The sequence below is a fragment of the Equus caballus genome, chromosome 23 (genome assembly GCF_041296265.1).
Source record: "Equus caballus isolate H_3958 breed thoroughbred chromosome 23, TB-T2T, whole genome shotgun sequence".
Lineage (NCBI taxonomy): Eukaryota > Metazoa > Chordata > Mammalia > Perissodactyla > Equidae > Equus > Equus caballus.
The window spans coordinates 16,337,321-16,357,562 of NC_091706.1; the positions used below are offsets into that span (position 1 = coordinate 16,337,321).

The 20,242-nt window shown below is 35.4% G+C and overlaps 1 protein-coding gene across 13 annotated transcripts in view; it reads left to right on the forward strand.

Annotated features, from left to right (window-relative positions):
* The window catches only part of AGTPBP1 (ATP/GTP binding carboxypeptidase 1), a 175,155-nt gene that overhangs the window by 131,661 nt on the left and 23,252 nt on the right, over positions 1–20,242 (forward strand). For all 13 annotated transcript variants that reach the window (XM_023627133.2, XM_070248715.1, XM_023627123.2 and 10 more), the window contains 6 exons: positions 9,248–9,335; positions 12,153–12,297; positions 14,867–15,020; positions 16,342–16,522; positions 18,096–18,225; positions 19,265–19,396. In XM_023627133.2, the coding sequence (XP_023482901.2) occupies positions 9,248–9,335; positions 12,153–12,297; positions 14,867–15,020; positions 16,342–16,522; positions 18,096–18,225; positions 19,265–19,396 (830 nt within the window). The remainder of the gene's footprint in view (positions 1–9,247; positions 9,336–12,152; positions 12,298–14,866; positions 15,021–16,341; positions 16,523–18,095; positions 18,226–19,264; positions 19,397–20,242) is intronic.

The window sequence follows — 20,242 nt, forward strand, 5'->3', positions numbered from 1 at the left end:
GCAATGATACCCCATCACCCTAGAATACTTTAGTATATTTTCTACAAACAATGGCATTTTCTATATTACTGTAGTGTAACTGTCACCATCATGACATTGTTATTGATACATGAATTCTATCTAATCCTTATACCTCCATTTAAGTTTCACTTGTTTTCTCAATAATGTCCATTATAGCAAAAGGATTCTGCTTAAACCGCATGTTGTATTTAGTTGTCAGTTCTCTTTAGACTATCATAGGAACAATTACGCAATCTTTAGCATTCATGACCTTGACACTTTTGAAAATTAAAGGACTCTTGTTTGTAGAATGGTTCTCAGTTTGGAGTTGTCTCATATTCCTCATGATTTGATTTAGGCTAGGCATCTTTGACAGGAATATCACAGAAGTGGTGCTGTGCTCTGTTGACACAGGATTTTGTTTGTCCCATTACTGATAATAATAATTTTATCCCTTGATTAAATTGGTGTCTATCAGGCTTTTCCATTATAGACTTGCCCTTTTTCTCTTTGTAATTAGTATTTTATGTGGAGGTGCTTTGAAACTATGTAAATATCTTATTCCTCATCAAGCTTTCAATATGTTAATATCAGCATAGAATTGGTTTCCTAGTTTACTCAGTGCGTTGTAATTTGTTGCTATCATTATTTATTTTGACACTCAACTTGCGCAAGATATGGCCGGTGGGATCCCTTTCATGCCGGTTTGTGTGTCCTTTTAACATGTCTCCATCATTTTTTATGAATGTCTTGCTTTTTGGCACAACAAGATGCTCAAGGCTTATCTTTCCTTTCCCTGCCCTAGCCTGGAATTGATCATTTCTTCAAAGAGCCTTGATTTGTTTTAGTGGCGAATGATATTTAAAAACCAAGATCTGTGTGCATAGTGGTGCACATTGTTATTGGACCTCTTAATGGACAAAATTAGCGATTATATGGTTGTGTATACAAATATACAGAAATTTTCATTTGTGGTAGTTTCTATATATATGTGTATGTGTTTGTGTGTGTGTATGTATACACACACGTACAGTATCTGCATGAGGTCACACTGATACCTTCAATTCCTCAGGCTTTATTCTGGTTTTCTTTCCGTATTTACAACTTCCTTCTCCAGCATGGAGAATTTGGGCTTCCATTATCCTTATAGTATATTTACTTAGTTGATCAGTTACCGTGTCTCGGCTGCATGCCCTCCCCACTCTATTCAGGGTCTGACACCCAGATCAGCCTGTCTTCCCACCTCCAGCATACATGTCGTCCCTTTTTGTTTTTTCATCTTGTTTTTAATTTCTAGTTTTATTACATGGTGATCAGAGTTTTGTTGATAATATTTCTTTTATGGAACTTACTTATGTTTCCTTTTGATTTAATAAATGGTCAATTTTTGTGAATATTCCACATGCTCTTAGAAAAAGGTACAATCTCTATTATCAGGATATAGTGCTCAAAATATATACATAAGATTTACCTTATTGATTATGTTATTTAGATCTTCTATATACATGTTCTTAATTTTTGTTCAATTTGTCGGTCTTATACAGAAAGTGGTGTGTTAGAGTCTACCATCAATAGTATGTTTCCATCTTTCCTCTCCTGTAGTTTCTGCTTTATATAAGAGGTTGTCTTATCTAGTGCATATATATTGGATATTGTTCTATTTTCACTGTGAATTGTGACTTGATAAAGTTCCTTCTTTGCCTCATTTAATATTTTTTGGCCTAGAATCTACTTTGACCTCAGGATTTCAACCTCTGTTTGTTTATTTTTGTAGTGAGTAAGATTGTCCCTGAGCTAACATCTTTGCCAATCTTCCTCTATTTTTTGGGTGTGGGACACTGCCATAGCATGGCTTGTTGAGCAGTGTGTAGGTCTGTGCCTGGGATCCAAACCCGCAAACCCCAGGCCGCCGAAGTGGAGCGTGCAAACTTCACCACCACTCCACCAGGCCAGCTCTCAACCTGTACTTTGTTGTTTCCATTTCCCTAGTATATCTTTGCTGATTTTTCCACTAATACGTAATTTAATCTTTGTTATATTTTGTCTTCTAGTAATGCTGAAGGCCTGGGTCTTGTGTGGTTTTGTTTGTGCCACTTGTTGAAGTTTGTGAGGATGTGTGGACAGATTCGGATTCAAGTGGCTACCATTATACTCCAGACCAAGAATCTGACCTTCCTATCTTTAGTTAAATCTCTGCTGTGATACTAGCCGTATTAGAAGCAGGTCTTTTTCTCTCTGTGGAGTCACTGAGTCCAGATATCCAGCTTGTGATAGGGGCCTTCTTCAGGTTATTCAAGCTCCAGTTTAAACTTTTCTTGTCCTCCTCATCTGTTAAATGAGGATATTAGCTTCAACTGGAAAATTTTATGAATCTGTGATTCATAGTACATTTGATGATTGGGGCCTAAAATACTTTGTCTTTCTCTGTGACTGCACTTGTTATTGAGTATATTCTCAATACAACTTCGGCCTTTACTTGAATATTATTAGAGACCAGTGCCATTGGCTGTTGGTGTCACTGTGGCAATTTAATAATTTGATTGTCTGTATTCAAGTGACAAGATTGACCGTTCTTAGTATATTTGTTATGCACGTAAAGGTTTATCCTTTGGCTAATGACTAAATCAGTTACTCAAATATACCCTTTCTGTATCAGCTTGAGTAGGCTGTGGTCTATCCAGTTTGAGTTACTTCATTTGATTGATTTTTACTGGGACAACCTTTGTTCAAATGGTTTTTATTATAGTCAGAATTTTCAAATATACCTCCCTTCAGTGTGACCAGAATTAACTAGCATTTTAAAAGTAATATAAGAATACATTGTCTTTTATAAAATTGGAACACTTCAGATAAATCTCATGGGCCCTTTGACCTAAGCCTGAACCTTGTTTCACTATAGTTCCAGTATAGTTCCACTATAGTTAACCAGTGTTATGAGTTTTGTGTGTCTGGAGGAGGTTGAAGTTTCAGATTGAAATGGCTCGCTTAATCTAGGAAGAAATAAGGAAGGCAGGAATCTTTTATATGTACCAGTGAAATACTTGGGTTTCGAGTATAAAGAGATAATCTTAGCATACTTCCACTTTAAAAGAACTGCTTACTTAAATAGTGATAATAATAACAGCAGCTAACATTTGTTGAATATTTACTGTGTGCCAGGCCTTCTGTAATTGCTAACATGTATGATACTCTTAATCCACACGACAAACAACCCAGTGAGGTTGTTCCCTCATTTTACAGAAGAGAAAAGGGGGGCATAAGTGGTTTTATAGTTGCCCTGGATCGTGCGTCTGGTATGTGGTGCCATTGGAGTTCACGCCCAGGTAGTAGTCTGGTTGCAGATCACATGCTCTTCGTCACAATATTGTTCTATGTGTGAAAAAATTAGGTTAGTATTGGACTTCTCATCTGTGGCACTGGAAGCTAGAGAACAGCCAAATGTCTTTTGCAAAATCTGTCATTTGTCACTGCCAACAAACTACATCTTTATGTATGTAGAATTCAGAAAATGTGCTCCCCCTGAACCCTCTCTGAGGAAAATAAATGAAGAAAAAGATCTCAAGATAGAAGACTTGGAATTTATTAAATATTTTAAGTGAAAACGTTCTAAAGGGAGTGATCTGGGAGAAGCGAGAGTTGAGTTGTCCTTGTGCGATTGCTTAGTTATTTGATTTGATCGTATCAGAGAAATGTCCGTTAACCCTTACTATTAGATGGGAAGTGGGATAGAAAACCACAATAGAAAGCTTCCAAATGGTGGGAGAAGAAAGGAAATGTGGGGAAATGCAAACAAGACAGTAAAATAAGGTTAGAAGGAGAAAAAAACATTTAGAGGTAGAAAGAAAATAAGATGGAAGGAATGAGATGAAATGAAATGTGTGTCTGTCGTCACTGACTGTGAATGAGCTGAAATGTGCTCAAAAGTCAGTTATTGAAAGTCACCCAATTTAGGGGAGAGAGAGAATTAAATAAATCACAAAAATTGAAAATGAGTAATAGGGCAGGGATAAATTAGACAAATACAAATAAAAGCAAAAGTGGTAACATTAACGTCAAAGAAAAATTCAAGGTTAAAAGCACTGAATGGATGGTTTGTATTTACAAGTTGCAACCCTTAAAGAACCTATAAGAGTCACAAACCTTTTTCTTTTATTGAGATATAATTGACATGTAACATTATGTTAGTGTCAGGTGTACAATGTAATGATTTGATATTTGTATGTTATGAAATAATCTCCACAATAAGTCTAGTTAACATCCATCACTACATATAGTTATAAGTTTTTTTCTTGTGATGAGAAGTTTTAAGATCTGCTCTCTTAGCCACTTTGAAATATACAATATAGTGTTACTAACTATAATCACCATGCTATACATTACATTGCCATGACTTAATTTATTTTATAATTGGAAGTTTGTACCTTTTGAAAGCTTTCACCCATTTCGCCCACCCCTTATCCCCCTGCCTCTGGCCACCACTGATCTGTTCTCTGTATCTATGAGTTTGGGTTTCGTTTGTTTTTTTTTGGATGTCACGTATAAGTGAGATCATATGGTACAGTTGTGGGTTGCCTAATGGTGAGGGTGCATTCTGTGAAATGCATCATTAGGCAATTTTGTCATCATGCAAACATCATAGAGTGTCCTTACACAGACCTAGATGGTATAGCCTACTGCACACCAAGGCTAATCTTAGGGGACTGTCATCGTATATGTAGTTTGTCATTGAAACACCATTATGCAGCATGTGACTGTATTTCTCTTTCTCCATCTGGCTTATTTCACTTAGCATAATGCCTTCAAGGTCCGTCTATGTTGTCACAGATGGCAAGATTTCTTTCTTTTTTATGGCTGAATATTATTCCATTGTATATATACACCACATCTTGTTTATCCATTCATCCATCGATGGACACTTAAGTTGCTTCCTTGTCTTGGCTATTGTAAATAATGCTGCAGTGAACATGGGGTGCTTATATCATTTCGAGTTAGCGTTTTCATTTCCTTCAGATAAATACACAGAAGTGGAATTGCTGGATCATATGATAGTTTCATTTTTAATTTTGAGGAATCTCCATACTGTTTTCCATAGTGGTTGCACCAATTTACATTTCCATCCACAGTGCTCAGGGTTCCCTTTTCTCCACATTGTCACCAACACTTATTATTTCTTGTCTTTTTGATAATAGCTGGTCTAGCATGTATGAGGTGATATCTCATTGTGGTTTTGATTTGCATTTCCCTGATGATTAGTGATGTTGAGCACCTTTTCATGTAGCTGTTGGCCATCTGTGTGTCGTCTTTGGAAAAATGTCTATTCAGATACTCTGGCCATGTTTTAATCAGGTTGGTTTTTTGCTATTGAGTTATATGAGTTCTTTATATATTTTGAATATTAACCCCTTATCAGATATTTGATTTGCAAATATTTTCTCCCATTTGGTAGGTAGCCTTTTCACTTTGTTGGTCCCTTTGCTGTGCAGAACACAGACCTTTATACAATACAACAATAGCCATAACTATACGGCACCCACATAGGGAGAGCAAAAGTTCCAGGAAATACAGCTTGATTAGAAGACAATTACTGTAAGAATTTAAAATACCCCTTTCAAACTTTGACGTGTCAAGAAGACAAAACATGAGCAACAGTATGGAGAATTTGAAGAATAGTCAACAAGCTTGATTTTTGGATTCGTTAGGATCCCATGTTGAGAACATATTTGAAGATGTGCTTCAGTCAGCTGAGAGTAAATTTTAAGAAATTTAAGATGTGAGATAGAAGAAATGTTGAAACTGATCTGGGACTCCAGTGAAAAGAAATAACAGGATGAAAGCTGAGGAGCATTCCTCAAATTAGAATTGGAAGTTAGTGGGATCCTGTAGTTATACCTTAAAAAAAATGAAATGGATTCTAAGAAATGATATGATTAAGACACAGAGGGCCAGCCCGGTGGCGCAGCCGTTAAGTGTGCACGTTCCACTTCTCGGCGGCCTGGGGTTCACTGGTTCGGATTGCGGGTGAGGTCATGGCACCACTTGACATGCCATGCTGTGGTAGGCATCCCATGTATAAATTAGAGGAAGATGGGCATGGATGTTAGTTCAAGGCCAGTCTTCTTCAGCGAAAAGAGGAGGATTGGCAGCAGTTAGCTCAGGGCTAATCTTCCTCAAAAAAAAAAGAAAGAAAGAAACAGAAATGGTAAGGATATGGGGTAAAAAGGCCCATGTATCTTCTCTCATAGAAGGATAAAACAACAGGAAAACTATGCAAAGTCATGCTACAAATATGAAACAAACCAAATGTCACATGAGATGGAGTATTTGATGATGTGTATGAAAGAATATGTTTGAACTAGACCCTGGAAATACTTTATTTTGGGGGCGTGCACCTTGGCTTTGCATTGAGCTGTATTTCTGGAATCTTAGTGTAAGTACTGTTGTTTTTCACCTTTTACTGTCTGCTTTATAGAAGCAGCACAGGAAGCTATCTTCCTTAGGTTCATGAAGCATTTAAAACTGTTTTCATATTTTGTTACAGAGAAAATTTATTGGTTATTTAAAAAAACCAAGAGATTTTGTAGATTTCATTGTGACCCAGAATACTAGTAGAAATCAACAGATAGTCAACAGAAAATCAATACTTGGGGCCGGCCCTGTGGCCAAGTGGTTAAGTTCTCGGGCTCTACTTCGGTGGCCCAGGGTTTCGCCGGTTGGGATCCTGGGTGTGGACGTGGCACTGCTCATCAGGCCATGCTGAGGCGTTGTCCCACGTGCCACAACTGGAAGGACCCACAACTAGGATATACAGCTATGGGGGGCTTTGGGGAGAAGAAGAAGAAGAAGAAGAAGAAAAAGATTGGCAACAGATGTTAGCTCAGGTACCAATCTTTAAAAAAAAAGAAAGAAAATCAATACTTGGAAATATGTAGTATTGTTCCTGAGGAGAAAATTTAAAACTGATATAACAAATTATCTAGAACTATGCTGTCCAATATAATAGTGACTAACCACCTGTGGCTGTTTAAATTTAAATTAATTAAAAATTTGAAATTTACTTCTTTAGTGGCACTAGGCTCGTTTTCTGAGCTTGATAGCCGTGTGTGGCCCGCGGCTCCGCATCGGACCGTGCAGATCCAGAGCTCCTTTCCCTTCTGGCAGGAGTTCACTTGGACAGCTCTGATCTGGAATGTGCTGCAAGGGAGCACTCTTTATAGGCTTAGGGGACATAGAGGTACTGGGATTTGGAAGGAACTTGAAAGCCTTTAATAACTTGCATTATTTAAAATAACAAAGACTGAAAATAAGTTAACTAAGTACTCAAGAAATTAGAAATACAAGAAAATAAAAGGAAGTAGGAGAAGAGAATTAATTTTAAAAAATGCTGAAAACAACGAGATAGAAATAAAGTAAAACATAGAAATAACCAAAACTGATTAATAAAAAGTAGAGGTTCTGATCAGACTACAACCGTTGAAAAGGAAGTTAAAAATACACGAATTTATTAGTCACTGTATGGAGATGGTATTCCAGCTGAATTATATTTACCATTTAAAAAATAGCTTGTACTTGTATTTTGGGGCTGGCCTGGTGGTGTAGTGGTTAAGTTCGTGTGCTCTGCTTTGATGGCCTGGGGTTTGCTGGTTCAGATCCTGGGTGTGGACCTACTCACCACTCATCAAGCTGTGCTGTGGCAGCATCCCACATACGAAATAGAGGAAGATTGGTACAGGTGTTAGCTCAGGGACAATCATCCTCACCAAAAAAAAAGAAAGAGAGAGATTGTACTTTTATTTATTCCAATAAATGGTGGACATCTTTTTAATGTATTTTTCTAAAACTAGTGTAATCTTATACCAATACTTGGTAAAAGTAAGTTTTTAAAAAAAGGACAATTTTTAGATGCAAAAATTCTAAATGAGATTTTAGCTGCTTTAATCATATACTATTAAAAGAATAGCATTTTCTTGGACTGCAGAAATAGTTCACAATAGGAAACCTATCAATATAATTTATTGCATCAATAGATTAAGAAAAGCCATGTGATTCTATCAGTGGATGCTGAAAAGGCATTTGATAAAATATTTAAAACACTTAGGTGTAATACGAATTATGGAAGAAACTGCTCCAGTTATGGGATAAGCATAGCACCTGCCACCGAGGGCTGTGGCGAGGGTTTAATCACGTGACATGTAGAAGTACTTAACAGCAGTGTCTGGCACATGGAAATTATGCAGTGTTTAGTTCTTTATATTGCTTAAACATGATAAAGTGAATTTGCAGAAAAAAATTGGCAAATATTGCATTGAATGGCAAAACATTTTGATTGAAATTATGAACAAGATAGAGTGGTTTGTTCTTACTACTGTATTCAGAATTGTTTTTGAAGTTGTTTCATAAGAGTAGGAAATGAAATAACTGATATAAATACAAGAAGAGGAGATAAAATATTTTAAATTACAGATATTTACATACCTAGAAAATACAAGAGACTACCAAAGACTAATAAAAATACTCAGAGATAAGTTTAAAAAAATGGTTCTGTAGCAAGAAAATATCTTTAAATTAGAATTTAAGGAAAGTCAAACCAGATCTCAATAAAAATTATCAACCTTTCTAAAATGAACATATGAAGTTCACTAATTCCAGTTAGAAACCCAGTACATTATTTTATGAAATTGGATAAGATGATTTTAAAGTTCATGTGGAAAGTATATTTCTAAAACTACCCAGGAAAATATACCATATATTTAATTCTATTTTTGTTAACAATCTCCCCACTCCCCGCTGTAAACATGTATTTGTGAGGAGAAGGGTGAGGAAGAAAACAGTCGTGCCATTTTGATGCTATTTTTCTCTTAACCTCAGTGTGGATGGGACTCCATGGGGTGCAGAGGGGTGATCATATACTATGTCTTTATGTATTTTTTGACTCTCTCACTTGTTACAAGGAATATATATTCCTTGTTATTTTAGTTGATCTAATATAGGAAAGATAATAGAAAAAAGTGTAGTGAGTTTTCACTTATTAAAATTGTAATCCCATTTTAGTTAAACTGGAAATAAAAGTGTATCATTGACTGACTTAGGAAATTTTAAAGAAATTTCTCTGATTGCTTTTTTATACATAATAAAAAAAGGTATTTTCTTTTAGCTTTCGTGAACATTTGGTGTTTTCTACAATGGCAAGATTAATTTTCAACTCAAAAATTCTGAAAAGCATTTTCTCTTTTTTCTCTTTCTGTCAAAGGTATGCAGCCACTCATGTATTCAGTTCAGGAGGCGTTAAATGCCAGACCATGGTGGATTCGTGTGGGGACTGACATTTGTTACTATAAGTAAGTATTCTGAGAATAATAGGACAGCAGCTTACAGAAGGGAATATTAAATTCCTTCTATTTAAAGATAAAATGTAGAGTTGTCATTGCATTCTTTGAGTTGTGGTGATATGCTTTAGTATGACATCTAACAGAAAGTCCTTTAAAATCTGAGATCCATTTAGGGGGGTATATTTAGTAGAAATAAAATGCGTTCTGTAGACAGACGTACTTAGGTCTAAATCTTAGACAGCTCCACCACTTAGACAGCTATGTGTCCTCAACTATTTTAGCTTTAAAACTCTGGAAACTTTATTAAATGTAACTGAAAATAGAAATTCTAGGAAATAATTTGGAGTGGCTTTTGTTGTTGTGATAATATTATGTGTACTTCTTATCTTTTCTACACACAAATGTTTATCTCATTTTTATACAGTTCAAGTCTGACTTCAAGGGGTGATCTCCTTATTGAGTTGGAAATAAGTGCTAGGAATCATTTATTGCTTCAGTGGAATAATTAAGTTTTTCTTCAGCTTCATGTTGAAGTGATCTAGGACCACCACATGCCTTGCTTCCCATTTTTACTGTCTCTGTGTGTAATATGTTTCCAGATAACTTCCACTGTTGACTGTACTTGGCCTCCCCGTTTCTTCTGTGCTATTAATCTTAATGCTGACATTTTTGTTTAGTGGATTTTTACCTTTTATATTGTGCTTAATTACACTAATGTTTCTTCTTTTTTGGTTTTATCATTAGAAAAATGCTTCTAAGATTAAACTGTTCTTAACAGTTTATGATGAGGCTTTGGAGAAACTTAAGTCTTCAGTGCTGTTACTTTCTGGGAAAGAAAACGTCCAGTGGAGTTTATCTCAGTAGAGGTTTCCGCAGTGCGGATCTGCACAGTGCTTGCTCAGGTTTTGGCAGAGTGGTTTAGACTGTCAGAGGATGAAGCAGTGTTTTTCACAAAGTATTATTTCTTTCATGCTTCTCTCCCTTTGCACAGGAGAAACCATCAATCCATGAATACCTTTCTTTTTCACGTTGTCAAGTGAATGCTCATAGCATGACAGGGTATTCTGTGTAAGGGTGATGGCAAGGATCTTCATTCATTTAGTTGAGTTTTTGTTTTTTCTTTTGGCTGCTTCTAGATCTGGAACTGGAATTCAGGTCAATTCAACAGACATTTATTAACTGTTTTCTATGTAACAAGCACTGTTCTAGTTGCTTTTCTGAAGCCTGAAATCCAGATAGTGAGGATTAAAATCTACTGTTTTTTGCATTGTGTCTTAATCTTTCACGTTAACAAAGTCCACTCATGCCTGTTTATCTCATCTGTAAAATGAGAATGAGACTGCCTTCCACCAGTATGTGAAAGAGTATAACCTGTAAACTTCAATATAGCTATAATGTGGTGGTATAAATACCTTTTCAGTTAGATGTTAAACTTTTGGGTGAAAAGAATTGGCAGGGACTAGTTCTGGAACATACTTTGCATTTTCCACAACCCTTAAGCAACTATCATTCAAGATACAGTGGCTAAGTTGATGCAGACTATATCAGTTTGCTTATGTGCAAACTTGAATGTGTATGTATGTGAATGTGTGTGTACATAAATAAATAATCTATAGGTTGTTGCTTTTCTTTAGTTTGTGGCTTAAATAATACAAAGTGATTTGAAATTTTACAAATTAAATTAACAGACACAGCATTTTTAGGTCATCATATGTCAGTGGTATTTGAAGTCTGGAAAGTAACATGTAGTTTTAAAAACTTTTTATTATGGAAATCTTCAAACATTTACAAACACAGATAATAAGATAATGAGGCCCCATGTATTCATTACCTGGTTTCAACAACTATCAGCACATAGTTAGTTGTGTTTTAGCTATACTTTCACCCCCACCTCCTCACTGAATTTTTAAAGGCATTTCCGGATGTCATATTTATTCATAAAGACTTCAAAGATCTTTTTCTTTAGAGATACATTTAAGGCAGTCTAACCACAAAGCCGTTTTCACGCCTAAAGAAATTCCTTAATATGATAAAATATATAGTCAATGTTCAAACTTCCCCAGTTATCTCATAAATCTTATTTTATAGTTGGTTTGTTTCAGTCAGACCAACCAGGGATCACACATTGCGTTTGATTTTTGATGTCCCGTAAGACTCTTTCAATTTGTAAGTTTCCTTTTTTCCTACACATCATTTATTTGTTGAAGAAACTGGATCATTTGTCTTGCAAGATTTTCCACATTTTGGATTTTGCTGATTGCATCCCTGTTTGTAACAAATTCTTCTTTCTCAGTTCTTATAAACTAGTAGTTAGATCTAGAAGCTTGATCAACTTTGATTTTTGGCAAGAATACTTCATAGAAGGTGCAGTGAATTTCTCTTGTATCACATCAGGAAACACATCTCATCTGGTTATTTCTTTTTTTGTAATCTGAAGATTGATAGTGAATTTAGGTTTTTTCCCTGATGCATCCACTATGAAGGTGTCCATCAGCTTTCATTTAACGGTTGTAGCAGCCATTCATGATAATTGTGTAGATCCAGTAATGTGTATGGCTAATGAAGAATGAGATTCTAAAATTTTTATTGATGTGTAGAATATTAGCTTTAATTAGTAAATTTAGAATTGAAAAGTAATGATTTTGGCTGATAGCAGTTAACTGCTTTGTTACTACCAAGGCTATGTTTTACAGAGTATTTAAGTTAAACTTTTACCTACCATGGTTTTTCTCTTTTTTCCATGAAGTTCTGTTTAATAAAAATAGCAAGAAAAGTTAGAATTTTCATGTAGATGAAATCAATATGTTTTGTGCTTTTCTATTACAGAAATCACTTCTCAAGAAGTTCAGTTGCTGCAGGTGGGCAAAAGGGGAAATCCTACTACACAATTACCTTCACTGTCAGTTTTCCACATAAAGATGATGTGTGCTACTTTGCTTATCACTATCCATACACGTATTCAACTTTACAGGTGAGGACTCATCAAGTTGTATTATGACCATTATTGTGTTATATGCATGTGTCCAATCATTGAAAAATTGCTTTAATTAAATCTCTCAATAAAATAAGAAAATGATCCAGTGCTGAAGATTTTAGAAAACAATATTATATTTGTTGAAAACATTAAAGGGAGTAAAATGAGAATGTAGTCTTTATTTAATAGAAATAGTAAGGAAATTTGATGTGATTTTACTCTCCATCTTTGTGTAGAAATCTACTGTTCTTTAAGATTCTGTGCTTTACAGATTTTAACTAGGTGATATTTCCACTTGTTTAACGAGAAGCATTGAATCTCATAGAAAATATAACAGTAGAAAAATGAAGATGTAATTTAAGCTTTCCTGTAGGGACTTCATTCTTTTTTAGTGGTTTTATATGGAGTTCTAGAAACAGATTCCTTAGAATATGAGGTATAAGAGTTGTTTTGTGGATTCTCTTGAGATTTTTGAATATTTGCATTGTAAAACAAACATAAATGAATTAATTCAAGTAATTACTGTGCTAGATTTATTCTCAGAACAGAATGTCTGTCCTAATGATCAAGGATCAAGTTACCCAGAAAGAAATTGGAGCACTATGATTACAAACAAGCTTCCAAATTATTAGAGAGGGGAAAATGAGAGAAAGTCGATAGAGCAGGAGAGATCTCAGGGCTGAGAACACTCAAGGAGGCTCACATCATTTTAATAAAGATTACAACCTGCAAGAAAGGAGTAATTAGGTATCTTTCTGTGCTGAATAACACGGCACCAGAATACATAGTGTTGTTATTTACAGGGTTACGTGTTGTTGTTCTTTGCTGACGTTACCTTTTTAATATATTTTGAATTCCTTTCCTTTCTTCCTATTCCACTACCACGACCATTTCCAGGCATCACCATTGTTTCCCACCTGGACTTCTGCCAACCTCTCTGACTGGTGTCCTAGAATTCACAATTCACTTTTACCGCTTTCCTCTTCATTAGTCTTTTTTCTATGCTGTAGCAAGAGGACTCTTTGATGGCAAATCTAATCATATAAATCCCCTGCTTAAAGCTCCTTAGTGATTTTTCCTGCCATTTGTATGAAGTCTGAGATTCTTACCATGGTTCATTCAGTCATTTCCATGTTATTTTACATGATATTTGTCATAGTCACATACTATTTGAACTATTATTTATTTAATGTTTATCTTTAAATAGACCTTAAAATAATTCACTCTTTAAAGTTTATCCTCATCCTAAGTTAATAGCTATGGAATTAATTCACAGTAAAATACATACCTATTAATTTTTTTCTTAGATTGTCCACATATCTCTTAATCATCTCAGTTGCCAGTAGTACATATACTATACTTTGGGAAGGACTGGTCTACAAGGCCCTTCATTCTGGGTTAAATTCTCTCTATCTCACCCTTTCTGGCCTAGCTATAGTGAATCTTTTTCAGTTCTTTAAAATGCCCTTCTTCTTTCTTGTTTTGTGATCCTCCTGTTTACCCCTCCTTCTGCCTGCGGCCCTCTTCTCTGTCCTCTCACTCATCCTTGGATCTGAGTCTAAATGTCGTTTTCTCTGGAAGGCTTTTCCTTACTGCCCAGACACAGCCCGGCTGCCCTCTCTTGTGTGGCAGCTCTCACAGCACTCTAGATTTCCCTGGGGTGGGCTCATGTGTTCACTGTTCCGTCCCCAGTGGACATGGTGCCACACAGTGAATAGTGACGATGTCAGTGAACAAAGGCAAAAGTTGGGAGACCAACTAAGTCTCTTAAAATACGGGATTGAACAGTTTCGTTTTTGTGTATCTATATGCTAAAACCGTTAAAACTGTGTTTTCAAAAGACGCATTTAAGATGTTTAATGATATGTAATCATACTTATGAATATATGTATGTGTGTATACATTATTAACTGATAAAAGCAGGTTATAAAAACTCATGTAATTACAGTTTTGTTTATAAACATTGGCATGTGTTAGTAGTAATGTAGGTGATGCAATTATGGGTGTTTTAAATTTTTTCTTTCTACTTTTTGTGTCTTCCAGACATTTTACAATGAACCTGTATTAATCTTGAAATCAGGATAAGTTGTTAAAAAATCTTGTGCTACACAATTCTCATTCTGCCTATTTTAGATTGCTGTTGCAGGTCTACAGTCACTCACAATTTCAAAATTCAGAAGGCTTTGAAAACCGAAAGCTTTTTCATAACCCATTTGGCAGCAAAGCCTGGCCTGAAGTGATGTGAGCTTATTTAGCATATTGATTCCACTTAGAATGACTCTTCATGTGTTTTGCTGCAGAAATAATAATGTGCTCGTTCCAGGCTGCCGCTGCCGAGCCCGCGAGTGGTGTTGCATAGTTAATGTTGTATGCTCTGTGTCTGTCCTCTTTTCTCAAGTTCCCCAAATACTGACATTTGAACTACATTTGGCCCCCTAAAGTTTTCAGGGAAGGGATTAGAAATCTGATTCACTTTTAGTTATGTGGAGATCTGGATGCATTTATTTCTGTTTATCATAGGGAATTTATAAATGATTGTATACTTTGCTTTTAAATTTTTATCAAGATGCATCTTCAGAAGTTGGAATCAGCGTACAATCCTCAGCAAATCTATTTTCGGAAAGATGTGTTATGTGAAACCCTATCTGGAAACAGCTGTCCCTTGGTGACTATAACAGCAATGCCAGAGTCTAATTATTATGAACATATCTGTCAATTCAGTAAGTCTGTCTTCCTCACTCAAAATACCGGTCATTCTTACTTATTTTTCTTTGCTTCATATATGTTTTCTGAGGGCAGTAATACTAGGAATAGGCATCGGAAGTCTTGGGTTCTAGTCTTGGTCCTGTTACCGCTTGGCCCTGGGTCTATTTCTGGGCCTCAGTTTCCTTGTCTTCAAAATGAAGGAGCTGTGTGAGATGACCTCTGACGTATCTTTTGATACTAATATTCTGTGGTTTTTATCCTTAGAAGTCATACCCAAAGTATAGTAGAACACGTTATTTTAGGAGTTCATGTAATAATACAGTCAACTTAAAAATTGACAACTAATTTTATTTATAAATTAAGCCTTCAGAAACCTATCAAGTGTTTTGATGCTAGCACTGAATAGCTTCTTGTTTTCTTTACCATTTATGTGTGTATATATATATATTTTTTTTTTTTTTTTTTTTTTTTGCTGAGCAAAATTTGCCCTGAGCTAACATCTATTGCCAGTCTTCCTCTAATTTGTATGTGGGTCACCGCCACAGCATGGCTGACGAGTGGTATAGGTCCATGCCAGGGATCCAAACCCGTGAACTTGGGCCAACAAAGTGGAGCGTGCTGAACTTAACCACTATGCTACTGTGCTGGTCTCGCATACCATTTGTATTTTAAAAGTTGCCTCAAATGTACAGCTGTGGTAGAAAAGATAAGAAAACTGCTCTAATTTTTATAAGAAGATAAAGTATTTTCAGGAAAGGGAAAGAGCTTGCTGTGCATGAAAATAGTATGGGCAGGTGAACTGAGTGTTTATTTTGTAGACTGGTAAATCTAAATGTATAGAAAAAAAAATTTTTCTTTGTGAATATCTGAGCAGGTATACCTTTTTTTCTGTGCCTAGCAAGTGAGTATAAAACAGGGATAAGACTATATTTTCCTTCTTTTTCCCATGACTTTATGAAAAATAAATTTATATTTAAAACTTTCCCAACTACTTATTCTTTATAAAACCAAGATTATGTTAAAGAACTAATTGTATATGTTACTTAATTATAGGGAAATACATAAGTGACTCAATACTGACTATTGTGTTATGTTGATATTCTGGACTCCTTTGGGACATGGCTTTTGTGGGTTTCTGTCTGTTTCCTCTGTAGGGGCCCAGTGCAGGGCTGGGATGGAGCAGGTGCACAGTGAGCTCTGCTGTGAATTTATATGAGAATTCACAGTTCTAGTTGTCTAGAATTGAGTAGAAATATTTCTAAAGCCCCAAAGTCAAACATCATGCCAACTTTCAGTCACTGTTCATGTTAATTTGAGATTTTGTGTGTACTTTAGGAAATCGCCCTTACGTCTTCTTATCTGCTCGGGTACATCCTGGAGAAACTAATGCCAGTTGGGTAATGAAAGGAACATTGGAGTATCTCATGAGTAATAACCCTACTGCTCAGAGCTTGCGAGAATCCTATATTTTTAAAATTGTCCCTATGCTAAATCCAGATGGTGTCATCAATGGAAAGTAAGTTAAGCAATAGTTATAGAAATATTACAGATTATTGTGGCTGTCCTGTATGAACTTGTTAAAATAGCATCTAGGTTAATTTGGAAAACAAATCTAGTGATTTTTCTAGAGCAAAGAAATTTTTGGTGGGGAATTCATCTAAGATAAAGTTTTAAAATGAAAATATATTTTGTATATTTTGAGACATTCTCTATTCATGAGAATATGATTTCATAAAATGCATGCTTGCTTGAGTTGTTTTAGAAAAATCACAATGTCAGGATATGAAAAAGATTTTTAGCATGTCCTATTATATTCTTTCCTTTTTTTATTTGTCAGTGGTATGATCTCAGGCTGTTCTAAGATTTAAAATCTTCTGGGATCTCTTTCCACTGATACAGAACATTGTCTCCATCTGCTCTCCTCTTCCTCATATGAGGAGGTGTAGTTTCTGACAGAAGGAGTTCTTTAGCCTGGAAATACTGGAAGATAACTACTCTTTAAGTGGAGATGGCTTGTAGTTAGTACAGTTCCTTTATTGTGGCGATTAGACAAGATCTCTGTAGTGCTCCTGGAAGGTGGGACTTTGTCTAGCTCTCATGATCATCTCCAAAGTTGAGAATACTGTGTTTTATTTATTCAGTGAAGGTAGCAGGAATATTTCTCATATTTTAGGAAATTTTTTTTTTTTGAGGAAGATTAGCCCTGAGCTAACATCTGCCGCCAATCCTCCTCTTTTTGCTGAGGAAGATTGGCCCTGAGCTAACACCTTGCCCATCTTCCTCTACTTTATATGTGAGACACCTGCCACAGCATGGCTTGATAAGCGATGTGTAGGTCTGCACCCAGGATCTGAACTGGCGAGCCCTGGGCTGCCGAAGCAAAGCACACAAACTTAACTGCTATGCCACTGGGTCGGACCCTTAGGAAATTTTCGAATTAAAAAATAGAATAATTTCTTTTTAGGTAGTATGTTATGGTTATGGAACTAAAATGAGATTTTTATGTCTAGTTTTAATTCAGAAATATATTGACCAGTTGGGATTCTGTTCATGTTTCTGTTATCACCTTCTTATTCTTTGCTTGAATTTTTGCTCAATGGCTTTAATTCTTAATACCTACAATTAAATGAAAATGTATTTGAATTTTTACAAGAATGTATACTTTTCATATACTTATCTTTCTTAGAAGGAGGTCTCAGATAGCACTTTTACATAATAACTGTTACAACCAAAATATGGAATGTTAGTCTAACATTGATTATTATATAGTTAGAATGGAAAATATGACTATTAATAAATTCTGTACAGTATTGAACAAAACCTCAGAACTGAGAATTAATTTTTTCTGTAGCTTGAAAATTTTGACCTATAAATCTGAAAGCTTACCATGGTTAAACACGTGTAACACAAGATCTTGCATACAGCCAATGTTTAATAAATATTTATTTAAAGACTATAATATGCATTCTGTTGAGCCCAACATCTATACCTATTTGAAATATTTAGTGGAATAGAATCATAAATCAAGTGTATGTATAAGAGTTTATTGGTACCAGTGTTTGTCTGTCATTGTGTTTACATATGTGTAGTCACCGCTGTTCATTAAGTGGAGAAGATTTGAATAGACAGTGGCAAAGTCCGAATCCAGATTTACATCCTACGATTTACCATGCTAAGGGGCTGCTCCAGTACCTGGCTGCAGTGAAGCGCTTACCACTGGTAAGAAGCAGTATTTGTTTGCTTGTACAGTCAAATAAGTGATTTTGTTGATAAGTGACTTAGTATTTTGTACATTATTTTCTAGTTATAATAGCCTAGTGTTAATTTCAAAAGAAATTAAATATTTTTAGAGAAAAAATATCTTTTTCTGTTATCAATCACTTGTGTATTAATTATGATGTCCAGTTAATACAATGTAGCCATGTTATTACATCAGGTTTAATTTTTATAATTTCATGAGCATTTTCTTTTTCTTTTTTGTTTATGAATATTGGTAACTCCTGGTTGTAAGTTTTAGGTATTTAACTTCACTGTTTGAATAACACTAAGGTAACGGTATGTATCTTCCAAATTCTCAAACTGGTAGAAGCTTATTTCTGGGCCCTTAGTCAGATCTGCAGCAGGTGAGTCTTGAGCATGCCCCTGAAAGGTGGAACAGGCATGGAGGGGCACACTACTGAGCTGTGTATATTTGCCTCTTTCGTTTTCAGCAGGTTTTGTTTAGAATGTGCCCATTAGATTAGTGTTTAAAAGAGTTAATCTTCCTTTGGGAAAGATAGAAAAATTTTGCAGAGGGGCAAAATTGACATGCAAATCTGTCCTTCATTTTTCATTTTAAAAATGATACTCTTAAAAATTAAATTGAAACCATACCCTTTTTCATGAGAGCATTTTCATGTTCTTTTAAATTAGGTAAATGTTTTAACAACCCTTGGGGCAGTGATGACTGCAGCTGTAGATTTGACCTACGGTTGAGTTTGTTATTTTTTAAAGTAGCAGTAGATGCGAAAGAAAGAGTGGAACTCATTGCTTGATGCAGGATCTGCAGAGGACTTAGCCACTCTAGAATTAATCATAGATCTTTCCCAAAACTAGATATTATTGCTTTCTTGGGTTCTACTTGTTAAATGGTGGCTCAGTTAACAATAAAATGACCAAGGAGCACAAACTTGTTTATTGGCTTGATATTAACTAGCTTTACTTGGCAATATATGAATTTGAAGGTTTTTATATTTTTAAAATATATCATCTTTTCAAGGTTTATTGTGATTATCATGGCCACTCCCGAAAGAAGAATGTATTTATGTATGGCTGCAGCATCAAAGAGACAGTGTGGCATACCAGTGATAATGCAACTTCATGTGATGTTGTGGAAGATGTGGGATACAGGGTAATTATTACAGACAAGTCAGGAGTTTTTGAATTTCACACACACATAAAACTATAGAAAATAAGATATATGAATTACTCAGATTCAGTAAATGTTGCCATTTTGCCATTTTTGTTTCAGATTTTTCAATGTTCTAAAATTTTTTGCTTTTCCCATTTGGATTTAATCTATTTGGACTTTATTTTTGTATGAGATATGAGATCTAATTTTAGTTTCCCTGTGTATAGCCAGTTGCCTCAGCACCATTTATTAAACAGTTCATCCTTCCTCTGCTGATTTCATTAAGCCATCTGTTACACGCCATGTTTCCACATGGGTCTTTGTGTTTTGAGACATGCCCAGGACTGAAATGAGGTCTTACTGCTTCAAGTCCTGTGTGCTTTCCATTCTCCCACAGTGTCTCTCCTCCTGTAAATACGCCTAGACCAGCACCCAGGTTATTTTCCAAAAAGGGTGTCAGTAACATACCACTGCCCTTAGCAGAACTCCAGCACACATTTTCTTTTTGGTGTCCTCTCTCTTCTTCCCTTTTCCCAAATAAATAAAATGATTCAAGCTATTTAAAAAGTGGAAACACTCCAGAAGGATAAAGTAATCAGTGAAAGTGATCTTCTCTCTTAATCACTAATCAGTTTTACCATGCGTGTTGTGAGATGTGCCGGTAAGCACTTTCATTCATAGAGGGATATGCATATAGTATATGAAGTTTCATTTTTAAAAATTTTTTTAATGCTCCGCAGCAACTTGTTTTTTCATATGATGTTTGTTGGTCATCTTTCCAGGTCCTCATGTCTAGATCTGTCAGTCTTTTTAACTAATTGTTAAAAAGATGTCCCTTATGCATTT